This window comes from Poecilia reticulata, chromosome 10 (assembly GCF_904066995.2).
Source record: "Poecilia reticulata chromosome 10, P_reticulata-male-v2, whole genome shotgun sequence".
Taxonomy (NCBI): domain Eukaryota; kingdom Metazoa; phylum Chordata; class Actinopteri; order Cyprinodontiformes; family Poeciliidae; genus Poecilia; species Poecilia reticulata.
In genome coordinates this window covers 33,352,377-33,365,637 of record NC_088839.1, presented here as the reverse complement: position 1 = coordinate 33,365,637, position 13,261 = coordinate 33,352,377, and the positions used below count along the sequence as shown (strand labels likewise).

At 48.4% G+C, this 13,261-nt stretch overlaps 2 protein-coding genes across 2 annotated transcripts; one reads left to right on the top strand and one right to left on the bottom strand.

Annotated features, from left to right (window-relative positions):
• Positions 1-337: 337 nt before the first annotated feature.
• exosc3 (exosome component 3) lies at positions 338-4,438 on the top strand. Its single transcript, XM_008420975.3, has 4 exons — positions 338-749; positions 3,374-3,523; positions 3,671-3,822; positions 3,907-4,438. The coding sequence occupies exons 1-4, from the start codon at positions 438-440 to the stop codon at positions 4,112-4,114; spliced, it is 822 nt and encodes a 273-aa protein (XP_008419197.1). The 5' UTR covers positions 338-437; the 3' UTR covers positions 4,115-4,438.
• A 717-nt stretch (positions 4,439-5,155) lies between these two features.
• b4galt1l (DP-Gal:betaGlcNAc beta 1,4- galactosyltransferase, polypeptide 1, like) lies at positions 5,156-12,503 on the bottom strand. The gene is made up of 6 exons (XM_008420976.3): positions 11,744-12,503; positions 10,688-10,923; positions 8,307-8,494; positions 6,549-6,671; positions 6,351-6,455; positions 5,156-6,273 (listed from the first exon to the last, which is right to left on the bottom strand). Exons 1-6 carry the CDS (start codon positions 12,063-12,065, stop codon positions 6,144-6,146), a joined length of 1,104 nt encoding a protein of 367 aa, XP_008419198.1. The 5' UTR covers positions 12,066-12,503; the 3' UTR covers positions 5,156-6,143.
• Positions 12,504-13,261: the final 758 nt, after the last annotated feature.

The window sequence follows — 13,261 nt, the reverse complement described above, 5'->3', positions numbered from 1 at the left end:
ACACACATCAATAATCCATCGATCAGAACAACAATATCCTCAGTGCTGAGGCATCTTCTGCTGTTTTGGTTGAGCAAAGTAGGAGGGACGACCTCTCCAAGATGGCCGCCGTATTTCCTGCTCCGCAGCAGCCAATGCGGGGTCTACTCTTAAATTATATCTGTGGTCCTGACTCATTCATGCTGAAAACAGGAAGGGGCGGGACCACCCTGACGTCACACCCATACCATATTTGGAAATGGTACCATTGCAGTCAAGAACAGAAGGGGGCGCTCTTGCATATATATTTCGTTTTTCTTAATTGATTACAGTTGTTTAAAAAAAACAGTCACAACTGCGCTATTGTAGGTTATTTACTTTTATTCCTCGTTTTAATAATTTCGAAACGACATGTTTTGATTCCTGAGCTGACTAATATCAGCTGCGCATGCCCAGTCATGATCCTCCGGAGCGGTAGATGGCGCTGCGGCTGGTCTACGGATTTCCGTGACATTTCCTGCCAAGCTGCGCGGAGCTCTGTGAGGATGTTCTCGGTTCTGAAGGAGCGGGTCGGGGAGATTCTGCTCCCCGGAGATGAGTTCTGCTGCGGCCCCCAAGACACCCTCCCTCTGACGGACAGCGGGAAGTCAGAGCGGCTGGTGGCCGGGCCGGGGCTGCGGCGGAGTGGCGACCGTCTGCTGGTGAGCCGGAGCGGCGTGCTGAGACACAAGGAGCCCAACAAGTTCTGGATCGAGTCCCAGCAGAGGAGGGTGAGTCCAGTCAGCTCCGAACCTACAGCCGAATTATTGTCCTGACTCATCAGAAGTACAGAAACTATTCGGGGTTATTGTGAGACTTTATCCTGAAGAAATATATCATTTTGAAGGTAAAATCAGATAAAAATGAAACCGAGTTCTGATTGAAACTTAGCAATTTGGTCTGAGGTTCTGGAACGGATCTAATAGTTTTTTTCTGGTTCTAATTATTCCCAGCATACAGTGGCGGAGCTAGACTTTTAAAGTTGGGGGGGCCAAGGGGGGGCCAGGACTACCTCTGGGGGGGCAAAATTTTAAATGTGTGTGTGCATATATATAATTTTAAAAAATAACCAAACTGAATATTTGGTTAGTTTTTAAGCCCCTCTGTCATTTGACATGTTATAATTAACACCTTTGACTGGCACATGGAGACATGATAGACTTTAGCATAGAGTTCATCACAGAGGAAACTAAAATCAATCAAATTAAAGATCCTTTCTGAATATCATCTCATGGACTGAACTAAATGTCTTTCTGACCGGAGCTGACAGCATGTTGAAGAGTTATGGACACCTTGGTTAGGAAGCTCTGTTGTGACAGGTAATTTGACAGGTAACAATATTTCGGGTCGGACCAGAATTATTTGCCTGATGGAGGTTCGGGCTTCTAATGAGTTTACATTTAATGAGAATGTTAGGATCTACTTATTGTAGTTTAAATAGAGGAATAACAGCTGATTGTTGAGAGAGGAAAGACATTAAAGTCCAGATCCGTTAGAAACCAGCGCAGGGCAATAAATGCTCCAATTAATCACACGAGACGACAAACATACAATATATAGTTACACTGCTGAGTTAATGGTGTTTAAAACCAAACCAGTAGAAACTGAGTTAACATGTCAGATTCCCTCCTCACCTCGTCTTGATGAGAACAGAGAGCAGTTCACTGGTTTCTGTCCAGTCAGCTGACCACTTGGTGCTCAGACAGTTTCACTTTACGCACAGAGAACATCGTGGAGCTCATTATTAATCATTATTAATCATTATTAATCATTATTAGAACAATATCTGTCAGAGAATCACCTCTGATCTGGACGCTTTAACGGACCAGAGGCTCTGGAGCGTCCAGCAGCTGATCCGCTTCTGCTGGTTTTTCTCCCCCTGAGGGATCAGGAACCGATCAGGAACCGATCAGGAACCGATCAGGAACCGATCAGAACCGATCAGGAACCAATCAGGAACCGATCAGAGTTCTGCCGTCTTCTAATCACGTCATTTCCTGAAATGTTACCTGATCTCAAAAACGTTCCAACAGAGAAATAATAAACGTTTCGTTTAATGACTACAAATTGGAAATAAAATGATTTTTTCTTTGACGGACAATAAAAACCTCCAACCCTCTGATCCAAACTAGAACATTCTGGTTTCTCTTCGGTTTTTTCTCTTTGTGGAGGATCAATAAATAACTTATTGGTGTTTCACCATCACCACCAGGTATGAAGGGCTTTAGGCTTTGAGTTTCACCACAGCAGCAACTGAAACACCAGGAGAAGAAGATCAGCTTGTTGTTATGGAGGCTGGTGATGAAAATCTATTTATTTATGTCACATGGACTTTTATCAAGTTTTATACATTTTCTTTTCACATATTTATTATTGTTTTTCTTCTTTAGATATTAGATTGACTTAGAATGATTATAAATAATGTACAGGAATAACCTGGTGCTGTTACATGTCAATCATCAGGGGGGGCCACTGGGGGGCCAATCAGATGACAGGGGGGGGCACTGGCCCCCCCTCTGGCTCCGCCCCTGCCAGCATAATCAGCTGGGAACAATTAATTCAGTCACCGGAAGCCGTTCAGTCAGGTTCCGTCTGGTATTTATGGAGAAACTGAGTTTCTCTGTCAGTTATTGAAATAAAACTGAAGAAATTCACCTGACGGAGCTTTGCTCTCACAATTCTGTTATTTTTTAATCATTTTCTTTAATTCTAATTTTTTTTTGATTTAATTTTAGCATGTACTGAATTTTTATTTCTTTAAATGAATTTTTAAATAAATTTTTTAAGGGTTTTGTTTCATTTTTAAATATACTGTGCCTTAATCATAATTTCGTTTTTATTGTCTTTAATATCAATAAAAATTTGAATCTTTAATAAAAAAAAAATTGATAGTCATTTCAGTTTGAATCTCAGAGGAAACTTAGCAACCCTGAACAGGAGCTCCTAGTTCACATACATTAGATTATTTCTTTCTTTCCTTTCGTTTATTTTCTTTTTATTCATGTAAAGCACTTTGAATTGCCTTGTTGCTGAAAATGTGCTATATAAATAAAATTACCTTGAAAGGTCATATTTCTCTCAGAAGGTCTGGAGATGACCTTTGACCCCACATAGGGTGATGGACACAGCTGTCTTACCAAGTTGGGATCGTGTTAACTCACCCTGTTTGACAGAATGAGGACATACTTGCTCTGTCCTCACTCTGTCCTCGTTCTGTCCTCAGTATGTCCTCGTTCTGTCCTCAGTATGTCCTCGTTCTGTCCTCAGTATGTCCTCGTTCTGTCCTCACTCTGTCCTCGTTCTGTCCTCAGTATGTCCTCGTTCTGTCCTCAGTATGTCCTCGTTCTGTCCTCAGTATGTCCCAGCCAAAGGAGAGACGGTGATCGGCGTCGTCACGGCGAAGTCCGGCGATGTCTTCAAGGTGGACGTAGGAGGAAGTGAGGCGGCGTCTCTGTCCTACCTGGCCTTTGAAGGCGCCACCAAGAGGAACCGACCCAACGTCCAGGTGAGACGTCCAGGTCAAAGGTCGAAGGTTCTGGGGAGTTTTCCTCTCTGTCGCCCCCTGCTGGTGGTTTCTGTTACTACAGAAACAGACGGATCTGGATCCGGATCCGGTCCGGTGGACTGAACCTCCCTCTCTCTCCCCTGCCAGGTGGGCGATCTGCTGTTGGCCCAGTTGGTCGTGGCCAATAAGGACATGGAACCGGAGCTGGTCTGCATCGACGGGTCGGGCCGGGCCAACGGGATGGGCGTGTTCGGAACCGGAGGGCTGCTCATCAAGGTGTCTCTGGGCCTGGTCCGAAGGTAACTCACCTGAGAACCCGGCCCGGTTCTGACGGGTCACTCAGCAGTCTTGAGGAGCTGTACATTCTGGTTCTGGTTCCGCAGGCTCCTGGCGCCCCGCAGCGACCTCCGGGCCGACCTGGAGCAGCTGTTCCCCTGCGAGCTGGCGGTGGGGATGAACGGCCGGGTCTGGGTCCGGGCCGGCACCGTCCAGCAGACTCTGGTTGTGGCCAACCTGCTGCAGAGCTGCGACGCCATGACGGCGCCGCAGCGCCAGCAGCTGTTCCGGCGCCTCCAGCAAGGGGCTTTCTGATTGGCTCAGAGCGGCAGCCAATCACAGCCCTGCTGGGCCATTTACTGGTTCTGATAGGTTCTGTTCAGATCGGGTTCTTTGATCAAAGGAAGAGCCGACCCGCATCGTGTTTGGATCAGAACCATGTGACTCGTCTCCATGTCGACAGAGAAAAAACACCTGCAGCTAAAGTTCTGGCAGGAACCCAGTTCGGATCCGAGCCAGTCTCACGACCCGGTTCTGGTCACATGACCCGTTACCACGGAGACCAGCAGCTGTGAGAGCCCAGGCTGGTTTGTTTGTAAATTGGTGAATATTTCTAATAAAATCATTTTTATCTGTAAACTTTAATGCTTCACTTCGACGCCAACGGATAAAATTAATAATGAAAATAAGCTGTTAAGATGTTGACCCGGTTCTGGAAACCGCTCAGAACCAGACCCGACTGCACCAGCAGGGGAAACTGGTCCAGTTCAGGACCAACAGAACCGGCACCAAATCAGAATTTAACATCCATCAATAGATCATTTTAATGCACCAATTATTTCTATATTTCTGCTTTGTCAGGTTTGGAAACAGAAAATGAAAAAAAGCATTAAAATAAAACAAATGAGTAAAAATAAAAATGTTTATAGCAAAACTTATTTACTGAATTTCCTGGAACTAATTAATAAAACAAGTTAAAGTTCCTCTTTGGTGCATTTTAAGTGGATTTAGATTTTAATTATGTCAGTTTTGATTCTCTGCATCACTAAACCAAGCAATATGCAGAAGGTGATGCCTCTAACCCCGCCCCCTCATCTGCATAATAAGGTAACAGAAAAATGTTACATGGCAAAAATCTATTTTAAAAAATAAAGTTTATATTGTTTTTAAATGTTATTGAAATAACCTGAAAAAATACATGAAAAAGTAAAAATCCTTTTTAAAAATGTTAAATGTTGTTTGTTCATCAGGCTGTTATATTTGTTAATTTCATCGGTTCCGCACCCAGAGCCGGTCCAGTTGCTGTGACTGTCGCCCCCTGCTGGCCTCTTTAGGAAGAACGAGAAACGCTCAGAATTCACTTAGATTCTTTATCAACATTCTGGTTCTGACCCAGTTTAAGGCACATTACAGGTGATTGTTCCACACAGTTTGGTCTGCAGACAGGAAGGAGAAGCAGAGACACATTCACACTGATCGATCGGAAGACCCGGTCCGGTCCAGACGACCCGGTCCGGTCCAGACGACCCGGTCCACATGATCTATAAGCTCTTTTGTACCAACGGCTGCAGGAAGGAGCTTCAGTCTAAATCAATCGATAATCATCAGATCTGCTAATCACACACTGAAGAATGGACCCGGTTCTGGTCCAGATGACACCTGACTGTCCATCACACATCCGCCTGGAGTTTGGACCGGGTTCTGAATATAATCGGAGCTTTTCTAATAAAAACCAGACCCAGTTTGAGAGGCGCGGTCTGGTCGGGTTTGGTTCGGTCCAGTCACAGAAACACCAGGTTCTCCCAGGGATGTTTGGTCCAAATGAAACCAGGTCTGGTTCTGTTTGGTCCCAGAGCGAAGAGCAGAGCCCGGTGACAACTTCAGAACTTGGTTCTTTGGCACCTGCTTCTGGTTCGGCTGGTTCTGAACCAGAACTTTCAGCCTGTCGTCACCAAGCAGAACCTCCTGGGTCCAACAGAACTGACCAATCAGATCAGCTCTTAGCCCCGCCCCAGAATCATCCAATCAGAGAGGAGCTGGATCACTGAGCTCTCATCTGATTGGATGAAAAGCTAACATTATCAACCCCCCTCCCCCCCGTCAGATTTTCAAAGTAAGAGCCTTTTTAAAGATGTGCTGCAGCAGCGTTTGATTGGCTCCAGTCGACCAATCAGAAGATTTATCAAGGCAGAAAAAAAATAACATTCAGTCTGTTTGTGCAACAACGAGATGAGTACAGCAGGCCCGGTCCAACAGAACCAGAACCACAATTTAAAGCTTCAAGTGTCAGAGACAGCGCATGGGCCCGGTTCCAGACCCAGCTCCCGGCCCGGTTCCGGCCCACTCAGGGCTTCCCCACGTCCACTGTGATCTTGGTGAACAGGTCCAGCTTCTCCACCCAGACCAGGCTGTAGGTCAGAGAGTTGATCCCGTCTTTGTGCATCGTCTCGCTGGTGTGGGCGATCCGGTCGAACCTGGAACCGGAACCAGCAGAACCGTGAGCACAGAATTGCAGAAAGCCCGGTTCCCAGAGAACCAGAACCAGCACTACCTTTGCGGGTTGGGCTCGTTCTTCTTGTCCCGGATGTGTCGGATCATGCGGCACTTCCCCACATCTCCGCTGGCTCTGGAGATGCTCATCCCTTCGGAGGCCAGCCTGGAAGCAGAACCGGTAGCGCTGTGGTTCTGACTTTACTCGGAACCAGTAGTCTGGTTCTCTACTCTGGTACCGCCCCTCAGGTGAGCCTACCTGTTGTAGATGTCATCATCCTCGCCGCCCCAGCCCCAGTAGTTGTTGGGGAAGCCGTTGATCTTCAGGTACTGCTCTTTGCTCATCGACGAAACGCCTCCAAAGTACTGATTGTAGGGCAACCTGCAGGAGAGCAGAGGTCAGAGGTCAGAGGGCGCGGAGACACCTGGAGCCAACACCTACACCAGCATCTGCCCAGAACCAGACCGAAGCAGCTCCTCAATCTCCATCAGCTTGTTGTTTCCAAGATCCCTTAATGAAGAGATGCTTCACTCAGACACAAAACTCCAGGATGCTAAGCGGCTGAGGTTCTGTCTGACCCGCTCCGATTCTAACAGCAGGAAACCCGGCCTGCTCCAGAGCTCAGCCGGTGGCAACAGGTAAGAGCTGGTTACCATGGTGACAGCGATAACTACAGTGACTGCAGATCAGAAGATCATTTCATTTCATTAGTCTCCCATAGGAGAAATTTATCTTGGAAGCAGAGGCAGAACTGAGCACACACAATCGCTGTCCAACCAGACTCTGCAGCTGTGTGTGTGTGTGTGTGTGAAACAGGAAATGAAAGTCTGGGCACATGGTGTTGATTCAGGGACCATCTCTTCCTCTGTGGTGTCTCTGTCAGCACTTCCTGTTTCTAATGACAGCTTCTGACCTCCAGTCAGTCTGATCTGGACGACTCCCAGGTTCTGGACGGTTCTGATCACAGTTCAGCCTCTACTGGGTCTCTGAACAACAGCAGACCAACAGAACCTCTGATGGTCCAGAAGAACTCCGTCCAGACCCGGAAACACCCTGAGCCAGACTGGAGAACCAGAGAAGACCAGACCTCTGCAGGAAGTGAAGTTTTCTCCAGAACTCACTTCAGTTCATGTTACAACTGAATCAGTTCACACAGATGTCTGAACTGATTCAGTGTGTGAAAGATTCTCAGCGAGAACTAGTTCATATCCTCATCGGTTCTGATCCAGGTCATCTGTTTGACTCTTTGCTGCTTCTGGCCCAACATCACAGGATGTTCACCACAGGGAGGCCAGGCTGCTTACTGCCCCCTGCAGGCCGGGGTCTGGACTGCAGACTCAGCTTTGGTGGGTGAAGACGTTGAGCCACACACAACTGAATATTCCAGCGAAAACTTTCACATACGGACAGAACAAAGTAACTTGGCACAGATGTTCTCAGGGGCCAGCCGTTCAGGAAAAAAACTGAAAAATTCAAGATGGCACCAAGGACAATTTTTTAACTAAATTTAGTAGGATTGTGTCAAACTACATAATTGGTCCAATGGAAATCATATTTACTGATAATTCTTGGTTTTCAAAATGGCTACCGTGGCTGCCAGTGGTGGACAGAGCTAACCAACAGTTAGGTACAGTAATCACTAAACAATCTTAGCTACGACAACACTACACATTTAAAAAAGATAGCTATGCTAATGCTAACCATTGAGTCGACTGTCTGTTCTCCTTCCTGGTCTGAGAGTCGCCAACAGTAAAATCCTCTGATTCTGCTGCGTTTCAACAGGATGAGACATAAAGTTCACCAACTCATGAAGATACTCGGTTTAAAAGGCTCAACAATGGCAGACATCTTGAAATTCAAGTGGCTGATGGGAAATATGAAAAACATCCGACCTGAGGGGTTAGAATGCTAATGGTTGAGTTCACAACAGATCAGAACGGCTGTGAAGGTCCAGAACCGGAGCGGGTCGACGACCCAGTTACAACCAGTAACCCCAGTGCTCCCAGCAGGGCTCACCTGAAGCCGAACTTGTCCATGGACACAGACAGGTGTCTGGGCTGGCTGAAGCACCGGTAGGTGTTGCGGTCGTCCATGGGGATCAGGTCCACATCGCTGAAGACGAAGCAGTCGTAGTCGTACTCCTTCAGAGCCTCCATGTAGCCCACGTTCAGCAGCTTGGCCCGGTTGAAGACCTCGTCTCCATCCTGACACACACACACACACACACACACACACAGGTCAAGACTGGTTTAGCTGGATTTGTCAGTCGATCTCAAAGGTTCTGCAGAACCTTCGGACCAGGCCCCGTGTTTAAGGAAGACCTGGACCAGGCCAGAACCGAGTCATATTTATCCCTAGAGCACTAAGGCCGCAAGCTGCAGCCCGAACCGGGTTTCCTGATCCAACTGGACCTCATCTTTATGTTAGCAGGATGCTAACCTAGCCTTCTAACCTGGTGCCTTCATCCTGACCAAGAGTCTGCTGGGAAACCCATCAGAACCGGGTCTTCATTCACTGCTCTGGTTTCCTAGTTGTCAAAGAATCGATTTGAAAGTTCTGCTGTTGACCCATAAAGTTCTATGCAAGCAGCGTTTAATGTTTGACCCCCTGAGATCTTCAGTAAACTGGCCCGACATCTGGAGATGTTCAGAACCTTCTGGTTTGTTGTGGGTCAAAGGTTCCGACTGATCAAGACTTTAAATCTGTTTCCAGGTTTGTTTCCTTCAAGTGTTTGACATCCAGGCTGTTAGTTTTTTTAATTAAAGTTAAATTTGTTTTTCCAATGCATTCTGACTAAACCTGCCACTCCCACAGAGACCCCACCCAGAACGGTTACACCCCACAGCATGTGGAACGCTTGTTAGCAATGTTTCACCAACATGTCTGCCTGAACCATTTATGACCATTTCACCAGGGGGCGTGTCCAGGTGTGTGTGTGTGTGTGTGGGGGGCGTGTCCAGGTGTGTGTGTGTGTGTGTGTGTGTGGGGGTCGTGTCCGTGTGGGGGGCGTGTCCAGGTGTGTGTGTGTGTGTGTGGGGGGGGCGTGTCCAGGTGTGTGTGTGTGTGTGGGGGGCGTGTCCAGGTGTGTGTGTGTGTGTGTGTGGGGGGCGTGTCCAGGTGTGTGTGTGTGTGTGTGTGGGGGGCGTGTCCAGGTGTGTGTGTGTGTGTGGGGGGCATGTCCAGGTGTGTGTGTGTGTGTGTGGGGGGGGCGTGTCCAGGTGTGTGTGTGTGTGTGGGGGGCGTGTCCAGGTGTGTGTGTGTGTGTGTGTGTGTGGGGGGGGGGCGTGTCCAGGTGTGTGTGTGTGTGTGGGGGGCATGTCCAGGTGTGTGTGTGTGTGTGTGGGGGTCGTGTCCCTGTGGGGACACGACCCCCACACACACACACACACACACCTGGACATGGTTGGTTGGGACGAATGAAGGGAAACTGGTTCTGGTTCTGGATGTTCTTTAAATGTTCCTGGTGGCAGAACAGGTCCTGACCGGGTTCTACATGTTGAGCTACTGATGCTTTCTGACCCCGTCAGTTAACTGGGTTACCGTGGCAACCCCTCAGCTGTGTCATGCAGCACCATGTTTGTAAAGCCTTCAGACTGAACTGAGGTAAAACATTTAAAACCTTCAACTTCCTGTGATGTCACATGACCACTTCCTGTTAGATGAAAAAGGGTTAATACAAAGCTCCCACTGCCTCACCTGGACAGGTAACCGTCAGACCTGAACCTGCTCAGTTCATCGTTTACCTGTCAGGTGAGTTCAGGTGGCAGAAACAGAAACAGGCAGCAGACAGAAACCGGAGAAGAAGAAGAAAGCTGAATTACCGTAGCGACCACTTAGCAACACCCGCTGCTATTGGCCAAGACCAAGAAGAGGCGGGTCTCAGCAGCTCCACAGCCATTGGTCAGAAAGGCCTGACATGCAAAGAGAGGGGAGGGGCAGGTGAAGGGGGAGGAGCTAAAACTGAGGAGGACGAAGGAGAGGAAGCAGCAGAAGAAGAACACAGTGAGTCAAAGCAGCAGCAGAGTGAACACCTGGTTGCCATGGTTACTGTTTCATTTCTGCTTCAGACTGAGTGAACACGATGCATGCAGAGTCCTGAGCTCTACCGAGTTGCTGAATAACCCAGCTCACCTGTGGACAAGCCCCGCCCACAGGCGAGCAGCTGCTCCTTTACCTGGAGGAAAACATGCAGCTCAGAGTCACTAACAGCTCAAGGCAGGTGATGTCACCGTTACCTGGATACAAGCCCCGCCCCTGCCCTGTGTGTGATTCCTCTGAAAACACCTGGATCAGGTGAGATCCCACTCTGGCTGACACATTCTCACCTCTGTAGGTAAATCCAGGTTTAATCTTGATCTAATCCAGTCAGAGGTTCTGTTTGGTTCTGTTGGACCCACCTGGTTGATGACGTAGACTCCGTAGTCGAGCTGCTGCCTCTGCAGAACAGGGTGAAGGTAGTAGAGCCAGAACTTGAGGTGCTCGTCTCGATTGCGGAACGGGATGATGACGGCGACCTTCTGCAGCGCCACGCAGTCCTTGGGTCGGAACCGGCCGCCGGGAAGGATGTTGGGGTTGTCCCTCTTGATCTGCTCTAGGCTCACTGGGATGTTGAACTCCACCCGGAGGGGACCCACTGGGGGAAGAGACACAGCATCAACACACTGCAGCTGCTCGACCTCTGACCCCCTGCTGGGAGGAAACGCAGCAGGAAGCTGCAGCTGAGATCACAGCAGAACCCGACAGAAACATTTAGGTTCTGGATTTAACTCAGAGCTGAAACTGAAGCTCTGATGATTCAGACACATTTACATCCAGAAAACACTCAAAGTTCCCACGCTGTCTGAGACTCTGAAGGCAACACCGTCAACTCTGACCCAGATTCAATGCTGAGCTCAATGGGCCAATCGCAGGGTTTGTTGAGCCGCACCGTTGCCTAGGAGACGGAATGGCCCCCAGCTCACCTGGTGAGGAATGGAAACATTCAGCTCACCTGGGAGTTCCTCCTGGAGGTCACATGACCTCTGGTGACCTCCTCACACGCAGAGCAGGTACAACGGGTGAGTAAACTTCCACCTGGACTCCCACACAGAACCAGAACCTGCTTTGAATTCTGGTTCTGGTTCCACTACGGACCCAAACTTCACCACTTCAGAACCTGGAGGCGGGTCTCTGAGGCTCCTCAGATGATTATTGATCACTTATTGATCATATAACATCATCCAAGCGGATATTATTGATACACATGGATGGATCCACGAACCGCCCCGGACCAGAACCAGTTCTGATGCGTCTCAGAACATTCGGTTCTGGTTCTTGGACTTGTTGGATCATTTCTCAACCTGACAGCAATAGCAAACTTTTGGTACCAAACCATGTGGACCGGGAACCATCTGATACTATCCAGGTGGTTCCGGTCCAGATGGGCTTCTAAACCCAGCCCGAACCGGACTCACCCAGCATAGGGGACGTTTCTGGACATTTCTGCAGCGGCTTCACCGGTTCCTCTGTTCTGTTCTGACCCGGTTCGGTCGGCTGCCGCTCCATCTCCTGCCGCCTCTGGGTCACGTTCTCTTTCGGTTCGGTTCCGGAGCTGCTGGCCGGGACCAAGCCGGTTCTGAGCCGGGTCAGATTGGAGTGGGACTGCTGGTTCTGGACGAAGGAGAACCGGATGTCCAGAGTTCGGACGTAGAAGAAGAAAGTGACGGAGATGTGGAGGAAGCAGAGCAGAACCACCAACTTGCAGGTTCGGTGTAACAGGCTGAAATCTGTGGCCATCTTGACGGCTCGGTTCCGGGTCCAGAAAGGGTTCTGCTACGCCGCTATCTGCTCTCGCACTCCATCTTCCTCTATCTGGGACACAACTCCAGGTTCTCCAGCAGAGTTGGGACAGAAACCCAGGAAGAACCCAGAACCAGAACTCGAGCAGAAAGTCGATGAACGTTTGGAGCCCAGCTAACCGTTAGCTTCCTGCGGTTCGTGTCCAAAGGTCGGAAAAACGGTTCAGAAACCGCCAGGCTTCGGTCCAAAGTTCCGTTGAAAACCTCAGGGACACAGACAGTCTGAGAGACCCAGAAACGGTACCGAATTCCGGCCCGAACTCGGTCCAAAACGCTGAGAGCGGACAGAAACAACCGAGATAAACTGTACTGTACTCCGTGTGACGACTCCAAGGGGATGACGAAATCATGCTTCACATTTCCGGTCTGCTTTTCAAAATAAAAATTGGACCAAAGTTAAACAGATGAACAAATCGCTGCAAAAACTTTAACCAAAAGTTATCAAATGATTCTATAAAACTCAAAGGTTGTGTTTCTGCACAAAAAAACCACAAAAGCAAATCCACCAAAAATAAATCAAACTAAATAATAAGATTAAGTGGGCTAAATTAAAACCAAGGATGAAACCAGGTCAAGGTTTATATCTGCTGTTGTTCTAAATCAGTGTTTCCACCTCCCGGTCCTGCATGTTTTAGGTGTTTCCTTCTGCTACACACCTGAATTGTTTCTCTAGGTGATTGACAGGCGTCTGCAGCACCTGATGGTCATGCAGTCATTTGGATCATCTGTTCAGGAACAGAGGCTCATCTAGAACATGCAGAGCAGGGGGGGCTGTGAGGACCAGGGGGGAGAAACACTGGACTAAATACAAAAGATGAACAGAAAAACACTAAATGTTTTTAATTACAGAAAAGCCTGATCATCCTCTTCATTTGTGTCTTCAGTCAGAAGCGTTTCCAGTTTGGCTGTAATACTGGCCTCTACAGGAGAGCCTTTCAGCCACCAGCATTTAGAAAAAGCGTTGGATGAGTTTTGATTCCTCTCTGGGATTAAATTGAACTGAATAATGTTATTTTGAAAAGAATCAGAAGCCACTTCCGGTGAGAGTCTGCTAACAGCTCCGGAAGGGGCGTAGCCTGTACACGTCATTCAACCTGCAGCGTGTCAACATGAACCCATCAGTGATTATCAGCA